The sequence below is a fragment of the Macrobrachium rosenbergii genome, chromosome 55 (assembly GCF_040412425.1).
Source record: "Macrobrachium rosenbergii isolate ZJJX-2024 chromosome 55, ASM4041242v1, whole genome shotgun sequence".
NCBI classification, from domain to species: Eukaryota; Metazoa; Arthropoda; class Malacostraca; order Decapoda; family Palaemonidae; genus Macrobrachium; species Macrobrachium rosenbergii.
In genome coordinates, this window is record NC_089795.1 from 76354581 (window position 1) to 76377662 (window position 23082).

At 34.3% G+C, this 23082-nt stretch overlaps 1 protein-coding gene across 1 annotated transcript in view; it reads left to right on the plus strand.

The window, feature by feature from the left end:
- The first annotated feature begins 480 nt into the window (after positions 1-480).
- Positions 481-23082, plus strand: part of LOC136835449 (adhesive plaque matrix protein-like) — a 29319-nt gene continuing 6717 nt past the window's right edge. Inside the window, exons 1-2 of the mRNA XM_067098992.1 lie at positions 481-577; positions 14322-14548. Of these exons, the coding sequence (XP_066955093.1) occupies positions 14534-14548 (15 nt within the window). The 5' untranslated portion in view covers positions 481-577; positions 14322-14533. The remainder of the gene's footprint in view (positions 578-14321; positions 14549-23082) is intronic.

Sequence of the window (23082 nt, forward strand, 5' to 3'; positions counted from 1 at the left end):
GAAGTTGCCACTATCGAGAGCACTGTATTACACAAAAAGTTCTTGTTTACATTTAGTTTGAAGCTGGACGAAGACACCAATTTCCTCGAGCTGATGACCATTCTTTTTAAATCTATCTAGAGCTTTTGTGAACTAGAGACAAAAGTAGAGGACTTCAACAATCTGAAGCTTCACCTATCCTGCAAATGATGACATCTCATCTGGGATTTCAAAGTATTGAGGGGAAAATATTAAAAGAATAAACAGAATGCTTCATCAAACAAGACAGAGAACGAAACAAAATTGCATTTAGAGCTCGAGTGAAGGTTTTAGGAAAACACATTTCTAAACGTCACACTTTGGGATTAGTTGCTGCGCAACATTTACGAGTATTTGGTACCTCAAGAGCTAAACGCGTTTTCATTGATACCTTTCGTGTTTTTTATCCTTTTTTCATTGCATAAATCTTATTTATGTTTACGACAGCGCTTCCGTCCACAGGTGCTACAGCGGAGTCCGCGCCTGTTTGTCACACCTGCTATACGTCGCAAGAGTTTGGTTGTTGATATGCGAACTCCCTTCAGCTTAGGCCTATTAGGTATTGTATCATTAATCTTCATCCTTTCTACGCACTTGCAAAAACAAAGACATTGCACTGCACTTTAGTTATTAGAAATGTAAAATCCAATATTTAAAAGTTTTTAAAATAAAAGACATATAAAGATGACCGAAATAATAGTAAGGATCTCATTTTTACGAAGGACAAAGAAATTACAATGAAGAAGAACGCAAAACAGTTATGGTGAGTTATGAGAAAAAACCTATTAGAATATTGGTAGGAAACAAAACTGCCAAAGTCAATTTATTCCCCATGAATCTGCGCCAAAATTTTAACCAAATTTGGACACTTGAAGCCAAATCAGAAAAACTGGGAAGGACAAAACGATTTTCTGAATGCACCGTTTTTACGAACTTCAGTTCATAAGTGAGTTAACTAAAATTGAAAATTGATTATTTATCAAGACCTGCTGTGATATCTGGCTGAGCTTGTCTGTCCATAACGGGCCACTTGTAAGTATTAATAACAACTGCTTAGAGTTTGTATGCTTACCGTTACAGCCGTTTATATATATATATATGTACGTACATACATGCATACATACATACATACATATATACTGTACATATATATATAAATATATATTCGTATATATATTCATAAATACATATATAAGTATACTTACACAAACACAATATACACATACATATATATTATATATACAGTATATATATATATATATATATATATATATATATATATATATATATATACATACATATATATATATATATATATATATCTATATATATATACTGTAATACATATACATACATACATACATATACATATATACACATATATGTATATAAAATGGGGAAAAAGCATATATAAAACATAGATATACATATATATATATCTATGTGGGTTATTAATATGTATTTGTATATATATATATATATATATATATATATATATGTATATATATATATATATATATATAATATATATATATGTATGTGTGTTATTGTGTTTGTGTAAGTATACTTATATATGTATTTATGAATATACATATATATACGAATATATATTTATATATATATGTACAGTATATATGTATGTATGTATGCATGTATGTACGTACATATATGTGTGTGAACCACATTGCGATTATGAATATAAGTTGAACTTGAAGAGTGTAACCGTTATAACATCGCGTGATACCCTGCCAAAATCAACAGCCGACGTGGTTTTGAAGATAAAATATGAGTGACGAAACAGAGATATATTCATTTCCATTCCCACACATAAAGTCAGCGCATAGGTGATCTTCCATATTCGCGTTGAACGAAGTGATGACTTCAAAAAATAACACTTGTTCAAACTGCCACGGGGGAGACAACACTTGTCTTCACAGTTATAAACGAGTCATTTGAGTAAGGAATATATTCATTTTTTTCAGAAGACAGTTGAATCTATAACTTCTCCAGCCTAGTCAGGCTAGTCACCAAAACTCGGCCACGTTCAACAAGAACACATTCAACTCATTTGCAAGCCTATGTGTGCCATTAAATATCAGTTTCAAAAACAGGGCCAGAGAACACATTCCTAAACACTCTTACCACCGCGGGAACCTTGCACTCGACATCCCAAATCTCACAAACCCTCTACAACGGCTCACCCATTCTTTATCAGGCACCCTTTAAGTCGCTGCAAAAATAATGAAACTCATTGATTATACAACAATATTGCCAACTGCTTTTACGGAATTGGCTTTATACCATTTGGAACTGGGCACATCTACCACTTTGTTCTCTGTATCACAGTACAAAAAGGCAGGATGCACTTTTACCTTATGATTTTCTGTATTACTATTTCTCTAGTCTTTTGTTAAAGAGACGAGTCTCATTACATGAAAATAAGCCATAACTAATCCGTCATTCACATCGAAAACCAGAGAAACTTTGGTCTTCTTAAATTAACTCTCTCTCTCTCTCTCTCTCTCTCTCTCTCTCTCTCTCTCTCTCTCTCTCTCTCTCTCTCTCTCTCTCTCTATATATATATATATATATATATATATATATATATATATATATATATATATATATATATATATATATATATATATATATATATATATATATATATATATATATATATATGTCTCTCTATAATATATATATGTGTGTGTGTGTGTGTTTGTGTGTGGTGTATAGACACATACACACATATATATATATATATATATATATATATATATATATATATAATATAACTAACATGTAATCTTAGATAATCGTATGAAATTCTTTGCAAAAGACACTACAACTTGGGAAACGGACTGTACTTTATTTCTTAGGGAAGTTAGATAAAATTTAAACGCAGAGAAAAAAAAAGCCACTTGTGCCTTGTATGGTTTTGCCTATTTTTTTTTCTTTTACTTATCTCGAACACCTTCGTTATTAACATTCCCGATAAACTCAATGCTTTCTTGCCTCTCTCTTCCTATTGTCCTCACAGTTAAACTAGGACTTACGTCTCTAGGTATATTCAGTTAGCCCGCTTCTACATTACCTGGCGAATGTAAAAAAATTCTGGTTACTGAGGTTTCTTTCCACGTCAGGTGCGCAGACACCTGTAGAAGCAGGTGTGAGCACGGTGAATAAATCCAGATTGAATTTCGAACAAGCACCTGGACCATTGATGATGACTCCTTGTCTGAAAAAAACTGCCAGTTGCTTGAGACCTTTCAGAGGTCACGACCTGCCCGCTGCCATGGTGGCAGTACCAATCATACATCCTTTGCCTGAAATATATATATATATATATATATATATATATATATATATATATATATATATATATATATATAACCATCAATAAGGGGCAGAGGACACACAGATGTACAAACTGTCTTTATTCCGAGGTTTCGTAATTATCCATTTAATTACATCATCAGGGCTGTTAAAATGAAACTTAAAATTCCTTGTAAAGTTATAAAAACTAAGAATTAAGAATTTAAAAATTAAGAGTTTAAAAAGGTAAGAATTATTCATACCAACTTTAAGAAGTATTTACAACATTGAAATTAAGGGAATGAACACAATTTAGAAAATCTTTACATTAGACTGAAAAGTAATAGAAATTCAGTAAACTCAAAATGAAAATAGCTGCCATTTTCAATAGGTTTATTCATAAAAAGAGTGAAAGAACACAATAATAGTGAAATCCGCTTTCCTGGCAGAGAGCGTCTAGAGTGCCACTAAGGCAAGTTATTTATTCACAGGTGATTCCACCTTCCTCTTGCCGGGAAAATGACTACACGGTTAAACTGTCTTGATATTTTTGCGATGAATAGCTCAGATGCAAACCTCAAGGATATAAATGTGTGTGGTATTAGGTGATTATTCGTCAAAGGTACTTTTTAAGAGTAAACATTATTGTTCCCCCAACAGCCACAAAAATAAGTTACTGTATTGTTCTTCAAATGTAAGCCCACGTAAGAACAAAATGTGACTGAACGAACTCGTAACATGCTTGCAGAAAGAATGTTCTTATCTCATGGAAAATGAGCAAAATCAAAGAAAACGTAAACAAAAGAACATCGACCATGCCACGCAAAGCCCACTGACGGGGACCAAAAACCTTCAGCGGAATTTCCTGGTCATTTCTCTTGTTTCTTTCCGTCGTTACTTCGGACACCAAGGCAAAACGCATCATCTTCATCGAAATAGTAATGACAGTGACATCGCGGCGCGTCCTTGACTTCTAAGTCGTTCTCAGCTGCATCTTCACGGACCACTAAATATTCCGCAGAGAAAACCACTGCTTGGGAACCGGTGATTAGTTCCCTACTTAGCCTAATGGACTTTGCGAGATGTTTTCTCTTTCCGTCTGATTGTTATGCTTCAGAATCGAGTAAATGAATAAGTGTAGAAGTTTATTTCATATATGTATATATATATATATATATATATATATATATATATATATATATATATATATATATATATATACATATATATATATGAAGATAAAGGCCCATAAAACACTATTTGAACGCTGCAACCATACATTTCGAAATATATGTTTGCAAGGTTCAAATAGTGTTTTATGGACCTTTCTTCATATTGTACTATGGTATTACAGTAAAAAGACATATATTATATATATACATATATATATATATATATATATATATATATATATATATATATATATATATATATATATATATATATATATATATATATATATATTACATGAAAGTACATGTAAGCATGCGTGCGCGTGTATTAAATTTTTGTAAAAGCGCATGTTTTCTATGTACCGTGAACACAAATATAAACAATTCACCTACACGCGTGTACGACCGAGTGAATAATTTCGAACTGGAAGCAATAACCAAACAGAAACAGCCCACACTCGCCTTGGGAGAGATCAAAGAAAGCTCCTTAGCCGAAGGGTCATGAATTGGCTGGACTTGTGGCTTCACAAATTACATCGTTTCGTGTTCCTCCTTCAAGAATTATATAAAGAACGCCAGACTTGTGCCGGTAAAAGGTCAGGTGATTTCCATTTCAAATCATGTCCAGCTCTTTTTGACTGTCGAAGAAATGATCGAAGTTCAAAGAGTAAGATCAAATTTTACTTGCTCTTAGTCGTCGTTGGGCAAGATGCTGTATTGCAATAAGCAATTCATACTGTTCTGCCACTCGTCACTGGCCACTGTTGCATTCAATTGTATTTGATTGCAAAACTATGAATTAAATTTTTAATGCTGTTCCGGCAGTGAACTCCATGCTAAAACAAAATTAGGAAAATAGGTTTTAAAGATTTTCAATTTACCATTAATTTTATGAGGTCATATCGCCTTCCATAGCTCTGAGAACCAACTCAGGTATTAATACCTCCCTTCTCTCTCTCTCTCTCTCTCTCTCTCTCTCTCTCTCTCTCTCTCTCTCTCTCTTTCTTATCTTTCTTATCTTTGGGGCTGGATCTCAGACGCTTGATCAACAAATTAACGGCCTTATGAATGTGAACGTGTGCACATTGCAATAATAATAATAATTATTATTATTATTATTATTATTATTATTATTATTATTATTATTATTATTATTATTATTATTATTATTAAATTGGCAGCTCTGCTCAGTAACTTACGCTTCCTAACAACAACAAAACTTCGAATAGCAACCAGAATAGAAACAAAGAGAATACGGCCTTCTGTCGCCTGCTTGATAGCCTATATTGCTTTCACTCGTTTGTATAAGGACTGTGACGTAAGCTCGGTACTGTTACAGGTTACATGAGTGCAAACATCTGTTTACCACATGATAAAAAGATTATCCTTTTTTGTTTGGTCGCAACTATTGCCAACTATCGATCAGTGATGAACATATCTCTCTCTCTCTCTCTCTCTCTCTCTCTCTCTCTCTCTCTCTCTCTCTCTACACAAACACACACACACACACACACACATATATATATATATGTATGTATGTATGTATGTATGTATGTATAATGAATATACATATTTTATTAATAATATGTATATATACATATATATATAAATATGTATATACACATATAGGTAGATAGATAGATGGATGGATAGCTGATACATTAGTGTATATATGTCTTTTCTCTGGTGCCACCCTATGTTAAGGCACACGCCCTAAAGATATGAAGAAAAGTCAGGGGCTCATAACCAAAGACCAAAAGACTTGCTCAAGAAAAGACTTAGTAAACCTTCCTCCACTTATTGACACGTCAAAGTGGCACAAAAATAGTTTCCGAAGATAATATACTTTCCACAGGTGCACAATTTCACAACACTCGTCCTGACTAAAAAATAAAAAAACAACCATATCATCACGCTTTGTTTTATCATGTTAATATTAACGTAACTGGCAACGTAGGTCCATTATGTAGCCCGGACTTGGAGCCAAAAGCGAAATGAATGTGGACGATGAAATAGTCGAGCCTCATTCAGGACGAAGCTATAGATTCGCTTCTTGAAAGAGGGAAGGATATAGAAATTAGAGGGAGAATTTTACAGGCTGTGAATAGGGGTATAACAACGGTCTCTACAGGGTTATAACGAGAAGTGGAAACCTGACAGGTGTTACCTAGATTACCAAGGGCCCGTGGAAACGTTTGTTTTAACCTCATCCACAGCTTTATGAACATAGTTAAGCACATAGTTATCGACGTTTTAATGCCTGGAATTAGGGAGGACATTTTTATTTTCGTGTTTGTAATTATGTTCAATTAAACCTGCACGTGTTGGAAATCTGCACAGTTGAGTCTGCATGTGTTGATATCAACTTGCTCTTTCACTTACTAAATTTGAAATCTTTGGAAATGTTCATATGTATATGTATATATATATATATATATATATATATATATATATATATATATATATATATATATATATATATATATATATATATTGTATATAATTATATATATTTGTATATATCTAATTATATACAATATATATCTATATTATGCATATATATATATATATATATATATATATATATATATATATATATATATATATATATATATATATATATACTCTATATATCTTCTTCTAATTTATTTATTCTTCTAATGATTTACAGTTGATATTTATATTTAGACTGAGTGAGATTTACTGTCGATCTGTTCAGCACGCAACGTTTATCAGAATGAAACCAGAATTACAAATACCTGGATGTTCATTTATAAATATTTTCGATCATGTTAGCCTTTTCCAAAAAGGAAGATTACATTTTTACAACGTAGAGATTGATAATCAGACTGTTGAACAAATACAAATCCCCTAACCCGGCTTCATTAGAGCAGAGCTAATAGTAATTCGAAAGTAATAATGTTATTTTTTTTATTTGTCGTTATTATTTGTTTATGATGGCGAGGTTGGTCTGAGCGTTTTATGCCAAATTTGGAAACGACCTTTGAAGCTGTCGAAATTGCGAAAGGTCTAAGTCTGGAGATGTATAAGAACGTAAATAGCGAAAGGTCTAAGTCTGGAGAAGTATAAGAACGTAAATACAACTCAAAAGTCAGTGATGAGTTATGATAATAGTGAGCCGATAAAAGCCTATATTATTCTGAAATCTTTAGATTTCAGATATTTCAGAAAGGGAATATAATGATGCTTTAGAATAAAAGTGGCTTAATATCAAGAAAATTTCCCTTGACTGCATACAGCATGTGACGAATGACATTCATATTCTGTGTAAGAGTATGGATCGCCAGATACTGTGGAAATTCTGTACACAGAGGATTCACTATTGACCTAGCAGTTAAGGGAAGAATATTGTAGACACCGCTCTCTTTAATTTTCATTTAGTCTCTCCCCCACCCCCGCCCCCGCCGCCATCAAGGGAAAAAACTTGTTGATTAAAGCAACTGCCCCTCTAAGGACTACATTACACAGGTTTCAAGGTTTCAAGGTCGCTTATGAGCTAGGGAGGGAAAGGTAAAGCCATAACAATGGTGCATATGTTCTAAAGACCAAATGTATACAAAGATTATCAGGCCAATCTCCACCCAAACTAGGGCCAAGGGGAAACAGGCATTGGCTGCTGATGATTCAGCCGGTAGGCCTTTAGGACCCAGCCAACTGCTTCAACAACAACCTCCCCGCTCTCCCGGCCCTTCTTCTATCCCTAGTTCACAGCCGATAAAAATGTTTGTCTCAGAAATCGATCAAGCGTGAGCTGGGACTGAACTTGGGACCACCATACAGTGAAGGCCATACATTAAGGCTGATTCACATTATACCTTCACGTCACCGACACATCACGTCACGTCACCGTCCCATCAGCCGTGCTTTGTGTTCACGCTATCCATCACGATCCCGTTCATTTCGTGCCCAACCTCCCAGTAGTCATGGCGCTTCACAGATTTAGTGTTAGGAACTTGCATTAAGCACCGTCACGTCACGTCAAAATATTTTTTCCAAGAAAACGTGTCGTGAAGTGACGGTAGATGCCGTGTGCTTGATGGTGACGTGATGGTGTGAACAAGTCCATTACATGAAAGAAATACTCACGTACTTTGATGTGACCTGATGTGCCGGTGACGTGATGTCATAATGTGAATCAACCTTAGGCGGATTGACGGGAAAAGTGGCAGACAGAATCATCTAATAAATGAAATATCAATGATGCCAATATCAGTATTAATATGTGCTCTGGTGAGCAAATAGAAACGAAAATCGCTTTCTTGAAACAAACACAAATAATAATTTGGAGAAAAACCACTCTGGGTAACCGTTCATAGCAAATAAAGATAAAGAGTTGCCTGGTATGTGAATTAACACCACGTTCAATTTGGCGCATCTCTTTAGTTGCGTTACGCCGTGACAAGCAAATAAGCACGCAGATGCGAAAAGGTAAAAAGCTTTGGAGGAAAGTACTTGATTTTCTAAGAGCTAAACGTAGACTACCTTACTATTAATTCACACGCACACATACACATATATATATATACATACATATAAATAGATATATATATGTATACATATTATATATCTATTTATATGTATATAATTATATATATATATAATATATATATAATTTATTTATTTGTTTATTTATATTATATATATACATACATACATGTATGTATGTATGTATGAATATGTGTTTATGTGTCAGACAGACACACGAAAAGCATCCTAAATGACGCTCAGAAAAGGGAGTGACACCCTCAGGGTGTCTCATACACCCTTTGGGTGTAAATTGTTCCCTTAGGATCAAATGAACTCGACATTAAGGGATATTCTTTGTTTAATACTTGTTACTTTGGAGCAGAAATTTTTAACGAACATTTAAACAAAAAATCTCAAAAGACTAATCGTACTTTTTTTCAATTCACTGTATTTGTTGTTCATGGTTTCCAGCATTACGCTTTGGCAACACTTATTTTCTACGATGCTAACATATTTTTTTAAATTATAATGGTACACTTTCATATCTATCAATCAGTCATACCTCAGCGTTAAATGCATATGAAATTTCGGTGAAAGTAGGCGGCCAGTATTATTTCAGGAATTATCATTCAGATTTGGAGAAAGTTTTCCAACCTGGTAATAAGAGATAAACTCATTTCTCTCTTTTTACAGTAATTGCAGTATCATCAGTTCTCTGCAACAGTGATTTCTGTTTTTGCTTGTCTTTCGATTTTAATTTTCTTTAGCTTAGATTAGTTAAATACATATATTTTCTGAGTGTTTGTATGTTTGTATAAGTGAATGCAAATATATTTGCAAACAAACCTATAACAATATATTTGTAATCAAATAATCTATATATATATTTATAATTAGTCAATCTATATATATATAAATACATACTTACATACATATATACATATTATAGGTATCTATATATAGACATACATACATATATATATATAAAGGAATGTATATATATGATTTTTATATATATATATATATATTTTTTATATGTATACATATATTATATTTATATGTACATGTATATATTATATTTATATGATATATATATATATATATATATATATATATAGTACACACACACACACACACACACACACACATTATATATATATATATATATATATATATATATATATATATATATATATATATATATATATATATATGTTAGTGGTGCCTTAGCATTCAAAGTTGAAAGATTTGGGTCTTGATTCCTGAGGTCAATCAGAAATTTATACGTATTATATGTATATATATTTACATAGGGTATATATATACATTTATATATATATATTTGATATATATATATATATATATATTTATATGTATATATATATATATTTATTTGTGTGTGTGTATGTATATGTGAGTGTGGATTGCGTTTGTTCATCATAATTAATTCAGAGTTCATCAGCATTGCAACAAACATCTGACAGTATTTTTTGTAAATCACGCTCATTACAATATCAGCTCAGCTATAATTCTTGCTGTTGTTAAATTTAGTCGACCTTGAACCCAGCACATGATCTTACTTGCAAGCATCCTGTTGATTTTGTGTTCTCCTGTAATTGTGTCATATATATATATATATATATATATATATATATATATATATATATATATATATATATATGTGTGTATATTACATATGTATATGTTTATATATGTGTATATATGTCTATATATACATACATACATATATATATGTACATATACATATTTATTCATATATGTATATATTTATTTATTTATTTATATGTATATATATTTATATATATAATCTTAATTAAGATTAAATTGTATTGTTTATATGACAGAAATTTTGGAGTTGCCATTTTCCATGCTTTTTTAATTGATTTTTTTTTTTTTTAGACTTCTTTATCGTTTACATTTTACATTTACGTATTCCTCTTTTCTTAAGGACACTTGACCAGATTCCGAGACTATTAACGCTATAAATTAGTTCAGTGAACGTCATTTTTAGCATTATCAGTATTTTGCTCATAACTGCAAAAATGTAATTTTTGGTCACATGCTATTACTTAAGATTCTCCTTCACCGAAGACGTACCATTTCAAGTGATCTTAAAATATATAAAAAACCTTTAGTTAGATTCTCATCTGGATCTAGTAAGTTCATCCCCATGCCTCTGAAAGCTATCCCCGCCCCTTCCTTTTTTTACTGCTTCAGTTGAAATTAAAAACATTTTATGTTTTTTTCTGTTTAAAAGTCTCTTCTGTCTGAACCTTTCTACTCAAAAGTCAAAATCATTGTTATGGTTAGTTTCAAGAATTTCAGTAGCTTGTTATTTTGCATATCAAAGCAACATAACTGTATTTTCCAAGCTTAAAAACTTCTTTAGAGAATATTGGTTCTCATCTTGAGGGTACTGTGGAGAAAGAGACTGTCTGCAGTCACGTGTTAAAAAAAAAACTGTCTACACCACGTAACTGTCAAAGGAGGGGTGTTTAATCAGTCACTTATTCATTTCTTTTATTCTGCTTAAACACTTGGACGAATATGATACATATAACGAAAAATTCCATTTACATATGATTATTTGTGTGAACGTTACATTACTGAATGCACATTTCATCAATAATATATCCTTAATGTCATCCTCGTAATTAAATATGAAAATTTAAAAATATTGCTTGCATGTAATCGTCTCATCTCTAGTTTAGCGAATTATCGCATCTCCTCTCCATTAAATTACAAAATTAATTATAAATGTCCATCCAATCCCTGACAGACTATTAGCATCAGCCCTCTACTGCCGTTACTTACCGGTGTCATAAACGGTCTGAATCTTTCAGATATTCTTTTTAGAGCTGTGAATATCAATATAAAAAGTCTTGACCCACAACCTCTCTTTGCAAGTAGCGTTATACAAAGTATCGTAATCTGACACGACATTTTTCTTCGTTGAATCCCGAAAAACAAGGTTTAGCCCTCATTTAGGAACTCGGACTCAGGCCACTATCATGTGAATTAATTAAGTACATCCATCAACAGTAATTTCAAAAAAACAAATACTTCTACTTTTAATGAAAATTGTAATCTTTATTTCAATACGGACATACGTAATGTCTTCTGCAAATACGCATGAAGAATGAGGACATACTCTTCACATCACTTAACGCCACAAGACAGATAGGGGAAATTCTGCATTCCATAATTTTCCCAATTCTACAATCTAGCGCAGGACTCGGCTACAAATAGCCATGTAGCGAAGTCATCCTGTGGTTGATGATTATTTTCATCGTGAGAAAATGCGTTTCTGTTCCCTTGATTAATTCCTGATGTTCCTGAGTTACCTTAACATTCTCTCTTTCAGTGGTGGTCAGTTGAACTACTGAAGAATATTGTGGGTCAGTTTGAATATTATTCTTTGACCTTTGTAAAGGTTTATTTTTACTTGAGTTAGCTAATTTTATTCTTAACTTAGCCCTTATTCTTTTTTTTTTTTTTTTTTAACAGTTTAAATCATTATGCGTCCTCCTTCAAGGACTAATGGATTTCACCATGACATTCATTCTGACAAACACGGGACGGCAATGTCCAGATAAGCACAGTTTGTTTTCAATATCAAATGAATAAAAAACTGTGGTATCTTTAAGAAAAAAAAATTCTCTCTCTATCTACAAGAGTCTAGCTACCAGATGGATAATTCTGTCAAGAACTGCGTGAAATCAATGCAGAGAAAACTACGTACGATCTGTCACAAAAAAACGTTTACAAGGCCTCTGATTCATCCACAACCCTAATATTCTTCTGATAGTTATACAAATATGAAAGTAATATTCATGCTCTAGCAAAAGATCGCGTGTGAATGGAGTCAATAAACACCGTCTCCTAGTGTATAAGCTGTGCAATTTACTTATCATAATGTTCTAAAGAGGTTTTATGCTTGCGGTTTCTTAATGTTCACTACAGTCGAATTTGTCTGGTAATGGAACCCGAAGATATTATTATTATTATTATTATTATTATTATTATTATTATTATTATTATTATTATTATTGTTATTGTTGTTGTTGTTGTTGTTGTAAATTAAAATTAAACAATTATATCAATAGATTGTATTATTTGTAAATAATACAATAATGCAGCAGCATTTTTTTAAATAATACAATAATACAATTGGTGCGATATAGTTGTGAATTTTTAATTTTACAACTTATTACATTGAAATTGTGATTTTTAACGTTATTATTATTATTATTATTATTATTATTATTATTATTATTATTATTATTATTATAGTTAAAGCCTCTTTCAAAGATGCCTTTTTATCCATAGAGAACTTTTCTTTTCATTGTTTTCTGCAATAACTTGTTACATCATAATGCCTAAATCGCGTATCGGAAAATAATAGCTACAATCTGCATTACATTTTACTTGTTCTGATGATATTCTGGAATTTCCATGATATTTGGCTTCAAAATGACAAAGTTCCCTTTCTGATTTACAAGCATACTTTGCTTGCAAGAACGTCAAACCAAGAATTAGCTGTTTTGTCAAGTTACCAATGACACGACAAGAATCCATTGATCGTCTGTTCATTCTCTACGCGATGAGTAACTTGTTCCACACTACCAAAGGTGACATGGAAACAGGTCGGCTGAAGATTCTGATTCTTCAATACTGCCGTTTACCCTTCAAGACTTTTTCATAAATTATCTTCATATTTGGGACTATTGCTGTTTCTTGTTATAGTATTTACTGCCAGTGATCTAAAGTCTTGTACTGTGTTTTTTGTGTCGTAAATTAACTTCGTTTTTGGAACAATTGCTGTTTCTTGCTCTGTTATTTACTGCCAGTGATCTAAAGTCTTTTACTGTATTTTCTATTTCATAATTCTAAACAAATTTTATAATTTTCCAAAATAAATTTAAATGAAAGTAAAATTAGGTCTTTCAACTGAGTACAGTGAACAATAGTAGCTTAAAGTAAATAAGAAAAATGGGACTGGAAACTTCAAATTTATACTACGTTAATGGTTCAGTCGCCGGAATTGGTCTTAATAATAATATATTTGATTGATATTGTACATTATAATAATATTTTCCTTTTATCATTGATTGTGACGTTCCCCCTTTTTCTCCTATTACCAATAAAATATTTTATGCAACACAGAGGAATATGATCTCGTTGTATACAATCATCTACAGGTTTATGAAGTTATTAGCCTCAATAAATAGCGGCTATTATTCATATACATATGCATTGCCTTTACAAACTACAAAAGAAAAAAAATTATTTCCTTCTACTTCTCAGGTGTCTTATAATTACAAAGAAAAGAGGGGAAAAACATTCCCAATAATTTCAAGGAAATTGTACGTTTGCGAGCCAGAGGAAAACGGGAAGAGGAGCAGTCAGTCACCTTGCAGGGGCGGGCTGAAACAAGGGGGCGTTGGCTGGACCCCTGGCGAAGGTATATAAGCCTCGAATCCACGTCTCGGATACTCATTCGTCTCTCAGTCGCTACTATGACCTTAACGAAGGTAAGGGCTTCCCATTCTCTCTCTCTCTCTCTCTCTCTCTCTCTCTCTCCAGGGTTTTTGAACAAATAGGAGTCATGTAGGAGCAACGCGATCCTTTTGCGGTCGAGTCTCTCCCTCGCCCTCACTCGAAATGAGTCATCAAGAAAGACCATGGTACTTTAGTGGCTGACTCTCTCTCTCTCTCTCTCTCTCTCTCTCTCTCTCTCTCTCTCTCTCTCTCAGCGTCTTTGTCTCCCCAGTTTGTTTAACAACAAGAGCCATCAACTTCTGCTAGGATCATGAACCGCTTGCTTCGGAGTTTCTGGAACGCTGTCAAAAAGTGTCTGTGACTCAGTATATATTTGTAAATGTGCTTTCATTAAAAGGTCTAAATAATGTCGTATGTGAGAGGGAACGGAGTGTAATAGCAAAAGCTCTAACGTCTCTAGAATTCAGTTTTTAATGCTACAACTGTTTTGACATCAGAAATTATTTTTTCAGTGACGATTTTATGTCCAGTGCATATTGAAGTGAGACGATTATTCTTCAAGTGCTTTCAGTTAGTTTGATGTACATGTATGACTGCACATACGCACAGTGTAAACAAATAACTCCTAGATTAAGAGATGCAAATAGAGAGATATTGCCTGATGGGTAAGCAGTCTCGGGTCGATAGATTGAGTATTTTAAAGATCTGTTGAATGTGGAGAATAGAAGAAGCAACCCTGAATGACATATGAGCAGAAAGATTTATTAGGCAACTGAAGAGTGACAAGGCACAAAGGGATCATTAGATTACAATGAAATGCTGCGGTACTGTGATGATAGTGTGATTAAGTCGCTAACCGAGGTGTGTAAGGTACGACTGGATGAAACAATATTCCGGAAAAATAGGCGAGAGGAATAATTACTCCATTGCGTAAAAGTAAAGGAGATAGAGGTGACTGTAGAAATTACTGTAGGGCCATAAAGTCACTTAGTATACCAAGGAAGGCAAACAATAGGATACTGAGAAAGTAAGACAGATTATGGAAGGACGGATGGGGGAAGAACAGTGTTGGTTTAGGCAAGAAGGGGTTTGTGTGGATCAAGCGTTTGTTAGAAAAAGGATTTAACGTGGAGGGTGCTGGGAATGTTTGGGATACAAAATAAGTTGTTGAATACAATTAAAAATTTGCTGATGGAGGCCAAGTGAATGGAGAAGTATCTGGAGAAGTATCTGGTCTGTGTAAAGTAGATATAAGACAAGGGTATGGTATGTGTGCAAAAGATTTGGGAGAGACTTCGGTTCTCTGTTGAGTGTGGATGTTAGATGTAATTGAAAGAAAATAGTTTATAGCTCTTGAAATTTCCTGTTTGTATAGTATATGTGATGTATGAAAAAAAGCTAAGAAACGAGAAGATGCATAGAGGTGGTATAAAAGTTAGTGTACGTGCAAGGATTGATCAGAGTGCTTTGAGATGGCTTGGTCATGTGGAAACAATGGATGATGATAGGCTGATGAAAAGTGTCTAATTAGAAGTGTCTGGAGGAGGAGAAAGACTGACAAGGGTTGGATAGGTGGTGTGATAGAGGTATTGCAAAGGAAGGCCCATAATATCCAGGAATCAGGAGAGTGCATTTTTGCAGGGTATGATGCACTGATGATGAGCCTTTTGTGAAAGGGCATGAAACAGCTCCTGTTAAGGAAGTGTTCTGCATAAGTGGTTCATCTTCGATTCAGCAGGAAAAGTACAAATATGGCATTGACTGTTGTGTTGTTGTTTTTTTCTGGAGCCCCACGCATTATGGAAAACTTAATGTTGAAAATAATATATATACATATATAGAGATAGATAGATAGATAGATAGATAGATAGATAGATAGATAGATAGATAGATAGATAGATAGGTCGCCTAGATACATTTTCCTCTAAGAAGTGCAAGCTGGTACTATAGGATGAGACTGTCAGGTACCCCTTTGTGGCGTCCATAAGAAAATTAGAATGACCCATTCTGTTGTTCAGTGACTTCTAGGCTTCTCTGGGAAGCACCAGAAGCTAGCCCCTCTGTAGGACCAGGCACACTAGGCTCCTCCGAATCCCTAAGCCTTCGAGAAATCACAGGAAGGATGAGCTTGTGCATCTTTTTATAGTGGGTCCATCCACGATTGAACTGTTAAAGTATGAATGTAGTTGCAATAGTTATCTTGCCCTTATCCCAAAGGTATCTCTTATTAAGGAAAACGGCTTGGTATTAAGAAAAAATGTGCATGCACAATAACACACACATACACACACACACACTCGCACACCGAACGCATGTGCCATTATTTTCCTATCTAAGCATGAAGTGTGTTAAATTTTCACGCTGAGTAAAAAATACAAAACTGGATTGCCTCTCTGTCTCTCTGTATATGAGTAGAGAGAGAGAGAGAGAAAGACAGACAGACAGACAAACAGACAGACAGACAAACAGAGAGAGAGAGAGGGAGAGAGAGACAGAGAAAGATGATCCAATTATGATTTATTTTACTCAAAGTAACAACAAGTTGCTCTTCAGATATGTTATACAAAGAGAGAGAGAGAGAGAGAGAGAGAGAGAGAGAGAGAGAGAGAGAGAGGGTAATCCAATTATGCATTTTTTACCCAATGAAATAGCGAATTGCATTTCAAAAATGTTATACAAAGAGAAAGAGAAAGAGAGAGAGAGAGAGGGGGCGGGGGTTAATCCAATTACCCATTTTTTACCCAGTGCAATAACGAGTTGCTCTTCAAAAATGTTGCACACTTCAAGATCGTGCTTTAATACGAATGTAATTGCACATGCATTCGTTGTCAACATGAAATTTTGTGTTTTCTTTTCAATGACTTGTCAACCTGGAAAAACGTTAATTGGAGAGAGAGAGAGAGAGAGAGAGAGAGAGAGAGAGAGAGAGAGAGAGAGAGAGCAGAATAATTGCGAGTTCTGGTGTTTTGACACTGGTAATGGCATGTTGCAGTTTCCATGGCTTATCACCCTGCGCAAACACAATTAAGGAAAACACGCATGAAGGAAATTCATGATAATATCAGGGGTGAAAACTCTGATGCATAATTATTAATTCCGTGTTGGCTTGTGACATGACACCGATTATCTTTTGAATAAGGAAACTGCCAGACTTTTAAAATTTGAGGGGCAAAAAAGTAATTGTGCCAAAAAGTGATGTCGATGTAATTTGTCAGTTGAAAAGATTAAATAAAACTTGACAAAGACGTCATCTTAGACTTGATGAAATTGATTTTGATCAGGGCTTGGTTAACCTAAAGGCTCTTGCGTAAACTTCAGAATTAAGTTGTTGAGAACTGATCTAGGGCATATTCACAAGAGGTTTCAAGTGAACGACTTGACAGTTGTCGTATGTCGTGTTTTAGTCAACAAAGATGTAATCAAAGACTTGTGTTTCTTGGCATTATTGATGACCATGGATAGACAATAGTACAGTATCCAGATGATGCAACCCTAGAGCAGTTATCTGTTCCTCTTATTGTGAAAGGAATTGGTTGCTGATCTCAGGAGAGGTATAGGACAAAAAATGTTGTAGTCTGCTGGGCAGTATAACCAAGGCACTGATTAACTGATCTTGAACCATTCTCATACTCTGTGACTCCTTCTGCATAAATAACACTGTATTTAATTATTCCGAATACTTGACAATATTAGGGGCTACCTTCGATTCAACGCTTTCTCTTCCACAGCGCTTGAAAACACCATTTTAGATTATGTTGCTAGCCCTTTCCCTTCACCCCGTTTGTGACCCACGCAAACTAACTATCTGCCAGGTACATAATTCATTCTTGGGTCAACAGAGGCTCTGTAGATTTGCAGGGAAATGTGACAAGCCGTCCAGCTAATCTTTTAACCCTCCCCCCCCAACACCACCCTTCCCCGGCGCCCTGTGTCTTTGTTAAATAAAGCGCTCTGCGTATATTGTTAGTTATGCGTAACACCAGGGTCGACCCAACTCATGCCGACAGTATTTGAACTTTGTTATACGTATTTATCGTCGATTGGTTTGTGTCAGGTTAGTTTCTACGGCACTTTAAAACTGAATAATTGAACGTTATCGAAGTATGTTCAACAAAACGAAACAATATTACAAGTCAAATTTACGAATTTATGTCAGCTGAAAACAAAGATTTAGCTACTTCGCTGTAATAGGAATATTTCCCATAATTGAGATATATCAATTTATTTGGCGTTTGCTTTCCAATTATATGTAGTTTATTACTATTTATGTAGTTTATTGCTATTTATGTAGTTTATTACCATTTATGTAGTTTATTACTATTTATGTCGGCTGCTGCGAACTTCATGATTCTCATCACCAACAGCACTTTTACCTTCAAGACCCATGCCTCAGTGATGCTGGAAATATTATGAATATTGATGGTTATTTCCTTGCTATGGTATGAGTTATATGCAGTGATTAGATTTTAATTCGAGTACATGCATTAAGGAGGAACTCTCAAGAAACTAAATTAGATGATCCCTCGTGTCTCCTTCTTTAGTTAGCCGATCTTTGGATGTTTACAGATAAAACTTTCTCGCTGTCGAGCAGACAGATGAGTATACCACATTGTACCTTTTCTGCAGAGTAATGGAACCTGTGTTAAAGGAGGATGCTGCGTAGTCAGTCGCAACTAAATGGCATACCAGTCATGTACCTCCACGAGCGATGAAGTATTTCACTCCAAATGCCTCGAATAATAGCATCTAATTCCGGGGAATGCATGACGACGATAGTCTTCCGTCACTTATCAAACAAAATAACACCGAGCATTCAGATTTCTCCCCCAGTATTTCCGTAATCATCCCGAACCCCAGATTATTATCAGTTATTGGCAGTGACTCTCAAAATGTAATGAAAAAATAATAAGCGACTTTGACTCTCACCAGTTACATCGATCAAGGTCGGACGAAAAAGGCGCGGCATTCAAATGAGACTGACCTGACCTCTGGCAGCAGGAGCTCACACCCATAGAATGAAATGTCATTATGAGGAAACTCTCGGTGGCAGCAACAGCAGCCTCTGCCTTCATTCCAGGTAGATGAGATTAACCTGTGAAACCTTATTTCCTCCCGACAGCGATTATAACGTCAAAACTTCCTGTTTTGGCGGACAGAGTGGATGATGGCCTTATTAACTCGATTGTGATGATTGTGCGCATGCGCGCTCTTTGCACTGCGAATAAAAGATCATGGATCCAAGATGTCAGCTGTCTTTAGCAGCAAGACAGTGAGTCTGTTTTATGGGGATATGAAGCTGGGAATCAGAAATTCAAGATGAGTTAAAGGTTACAGATTCAAACAGTGGTTTTAAGTGAAGGGTCCTTAAAGGAAGATCGCAGACTGATAGGATCAATAGGAAAGGCGGACCACTGTTCGGGCTGCTCCAGGAGCCAGGCCCTATACTGGCACAGTGCCAGCTTAAGCTAACAACAAAGACAAAATCACGACCGAGATGCGAGCCAAGCAAATAATAACAAATAAAATAACAGAGAATAGATAAAATAACTGAGATACAGCAGTAAGCTCTTACAATGTGAAATGAATTCGGTTTCATTGAAAAGTAAAGTATACAGTAATAAAAAACCACAAAGTAGCAAGGCCTCTGCTCTCCTGTGGACTGAAAATGCAGTGAAATTGAATGCAGAAATTTTTATCATGTATATAAAAATATTCACAAGAAAAGAGTGTGAATTCTTGAGGATAACTATACTCCACTAGCGGATCCAGGGTGGGGACACCTGGGCACGCGGCCCCCACCCATGAAAAATAATGATAAAATAATAATATTGAAGATTTAGATAATAATAACATAAATAAATATAAAAATGGGAAAAAATAAAAAATCGATTAAAGAAATAATATATATATATATACATATATATATATATATATATATATATATATATATGTATACAGTATATATATGTATATACAGTATATATAATATAAAATTGTGGCCCCGCTCCGCTAGTGCTATGCTCTCTTGAAAAGTGGATTTCATATGCCTAAGAAAGGTTACATTCAAAAGTATAACCTTGAAACCGCTGGAAAACGGCCTGTTTAAAACAAAACCAAAAAAATAAATAGTCATTAATGGCGTATTTCTGACGTTAATTTCTCATGTGGCGTAAGACTTAGTGGGTATTGTTACGTCATACAGAAGCTGACTGCTTCTTCTCGGGACGACTACTTGGATAATTACAGGTTTAACTTTCCATGATCATCGTAGACCTGTTTGAGAGAGAGAGAGAGAGAGAGAGAGAGAGAGAGAGAGAGAGAGAGAGAGAGAGAGAGGAGCCTTTTAAATAACGTGGTATTTTGTTAAGTGGCAAATTCCTCTGTTCAAATGTCAAAATGTTTTCTTGTAACAAGGCCTTTCTCTCTCTCTCTCTCTCTCTCTCTCTCTCTCTCTCTTTATTGCCGTACTTTGCCATAAATGCAGTCTGTGAAATGTATGTTTTTGGATCAGAGTTGTCATTTAGAATGCGTTTTTTTTTTCTTTCTTTTTTTAGAAATGAGCCCTGGTTTTCCTTGTTCTGCATTTATTTTTGTTAATGATAATGATACTGTTGTTTACATTCATGTCTCTGTACCCGACTGTTCAGAAGATTAGATGAAGGTAGGAGGTCCATAGCCTGAGAGATAAAATGGAAGTTCATGTCACTGGTTTTGCTTTTTTAAAATGAATGATGCCGTTTTAGAAATGACAGCATTTGGACTGCGAGCGTTCGGTTGTCCTAAGGCAATTCAGTTCGTATTTGTCAAACTAGTCGGTCGCATTAGAAACAGTTGACAGATAGAGCCTCATACAAATATTTTTTTTATAATGACACTGAGGGCTGAAATCAAATGATTATAAGTCATTGACCTTTGATTTTATGACGCCTTATAAAAAAAACTACAAATCACTTGAAAGCTATAGAAACAAGCATGCAGAGCACCTCTAAACAAGTAAAAAATGCGCCGGTTTCTTCGGAGCAATCGAGTTTTCTGTACAGCTTATAATCAAGGCCACCGAAAATAGATCTATCTTTCGATGGTCTCGGTATAATGCTGCATGAGCCGCGGCCCATGAAATCTCAGCCGGCCGGGGTGGCCTGTGTTGTTGCGTTACCAGAAGCACGATCCTGGCTAACTTTAACCTTAAATAAAATAAAAACTACTGATGCTAGAGGGCCGCAATTTGGTATGTTTGATGACTGGAGGGTGGATGATCAACATACCAATTTGCAGCCCTCTAGCCTCATTAATTTTTAAGATCTGAGTTCGGACAGAAAAAGTGCGTACGGACAGACAAAGCCGGCACAATAGGAAACTTAAAGTAACGAAAAGACAAGTTCGAACTAAAGTGTTGGTCATGTTCCCTCAGCAACTTTCAAAACCAAGATTTTTATTTTCCTTGGTTATCTCATCAGCATGTGTTTGATTTTTTTTTTTCTTAAGTATAGAAGACTGTGACTTCTTATAAAACGTAAGTCAGGAAGAAAGTGCACCCAACTCTGATACTTGTGTAATTTATATCTAGATAATTTTGTGTGTTTAAAGCATAGATTATACTTATATTCATTTCTGAGTATATATATATTATATAATATATATATTGTGTGTGTGTGTGTGTGTGTATGTATATATATATATATATATATATATATATATATATATATATATATATATATATATATATATTTATATATATATATATATATATATATATATATATATATATATATATATATATATATATATATATAAAGTACACTGGATAGCTAGATAGCTTATTTCAACACAGACTTTGCTTGTATGCATGTGTGTATATTATATATCATACATATACATATGTATATATATACACGTCTGTGCGTATGTGTGTATTTCCAATAGCCACAATAATGACCTCTTGACATCTCGACTTACTCGCGCTTAGAATCTTGTCATTTGTGCTGTTTCCCCAACTGTAATAATGCATTCCGACTACAACTGTACTCCCGGGATCTTTACGCTGCAGTTATTACCTTGTTGCTAAGTATCTCCTTTATTTCGAGTCGCGGAGACGGAACGAAACAGAGGCCTCATCGATGTTCAACCTAAAACCAGAATGTTAATCACAGAAGCTTAATCACAGGTGGCAGGAATAAAGACAGAGTCGTTTAGCCACAATTGCCTGTAAGTAGATGTTTGCCCAGACCTGCGGAGCTCGGTGGTAATTACACATCACTTCGCATGTAATAAGGAAAGAGCGAGCCTTCGAAAGAGAGACTGCCCTTTTACCGGTAAACCTTAGGAGCTGCGTTCAGAGGCTATTGTCATTTATTGCCTAGCTTCGAGTTCACCTTCAGTTTCTATTTTGTGCAATCTTCTTGCAATAACTGCATGACAGTACTCACTAGCCTTTCGTATGGTTAGTGTCCATTCATATTTATCTTTAATAATATATATATTTATATACAAACATAAACATATATGTATGCATACATATATATATATATATATATATATATATATATATATATATATATATATATAT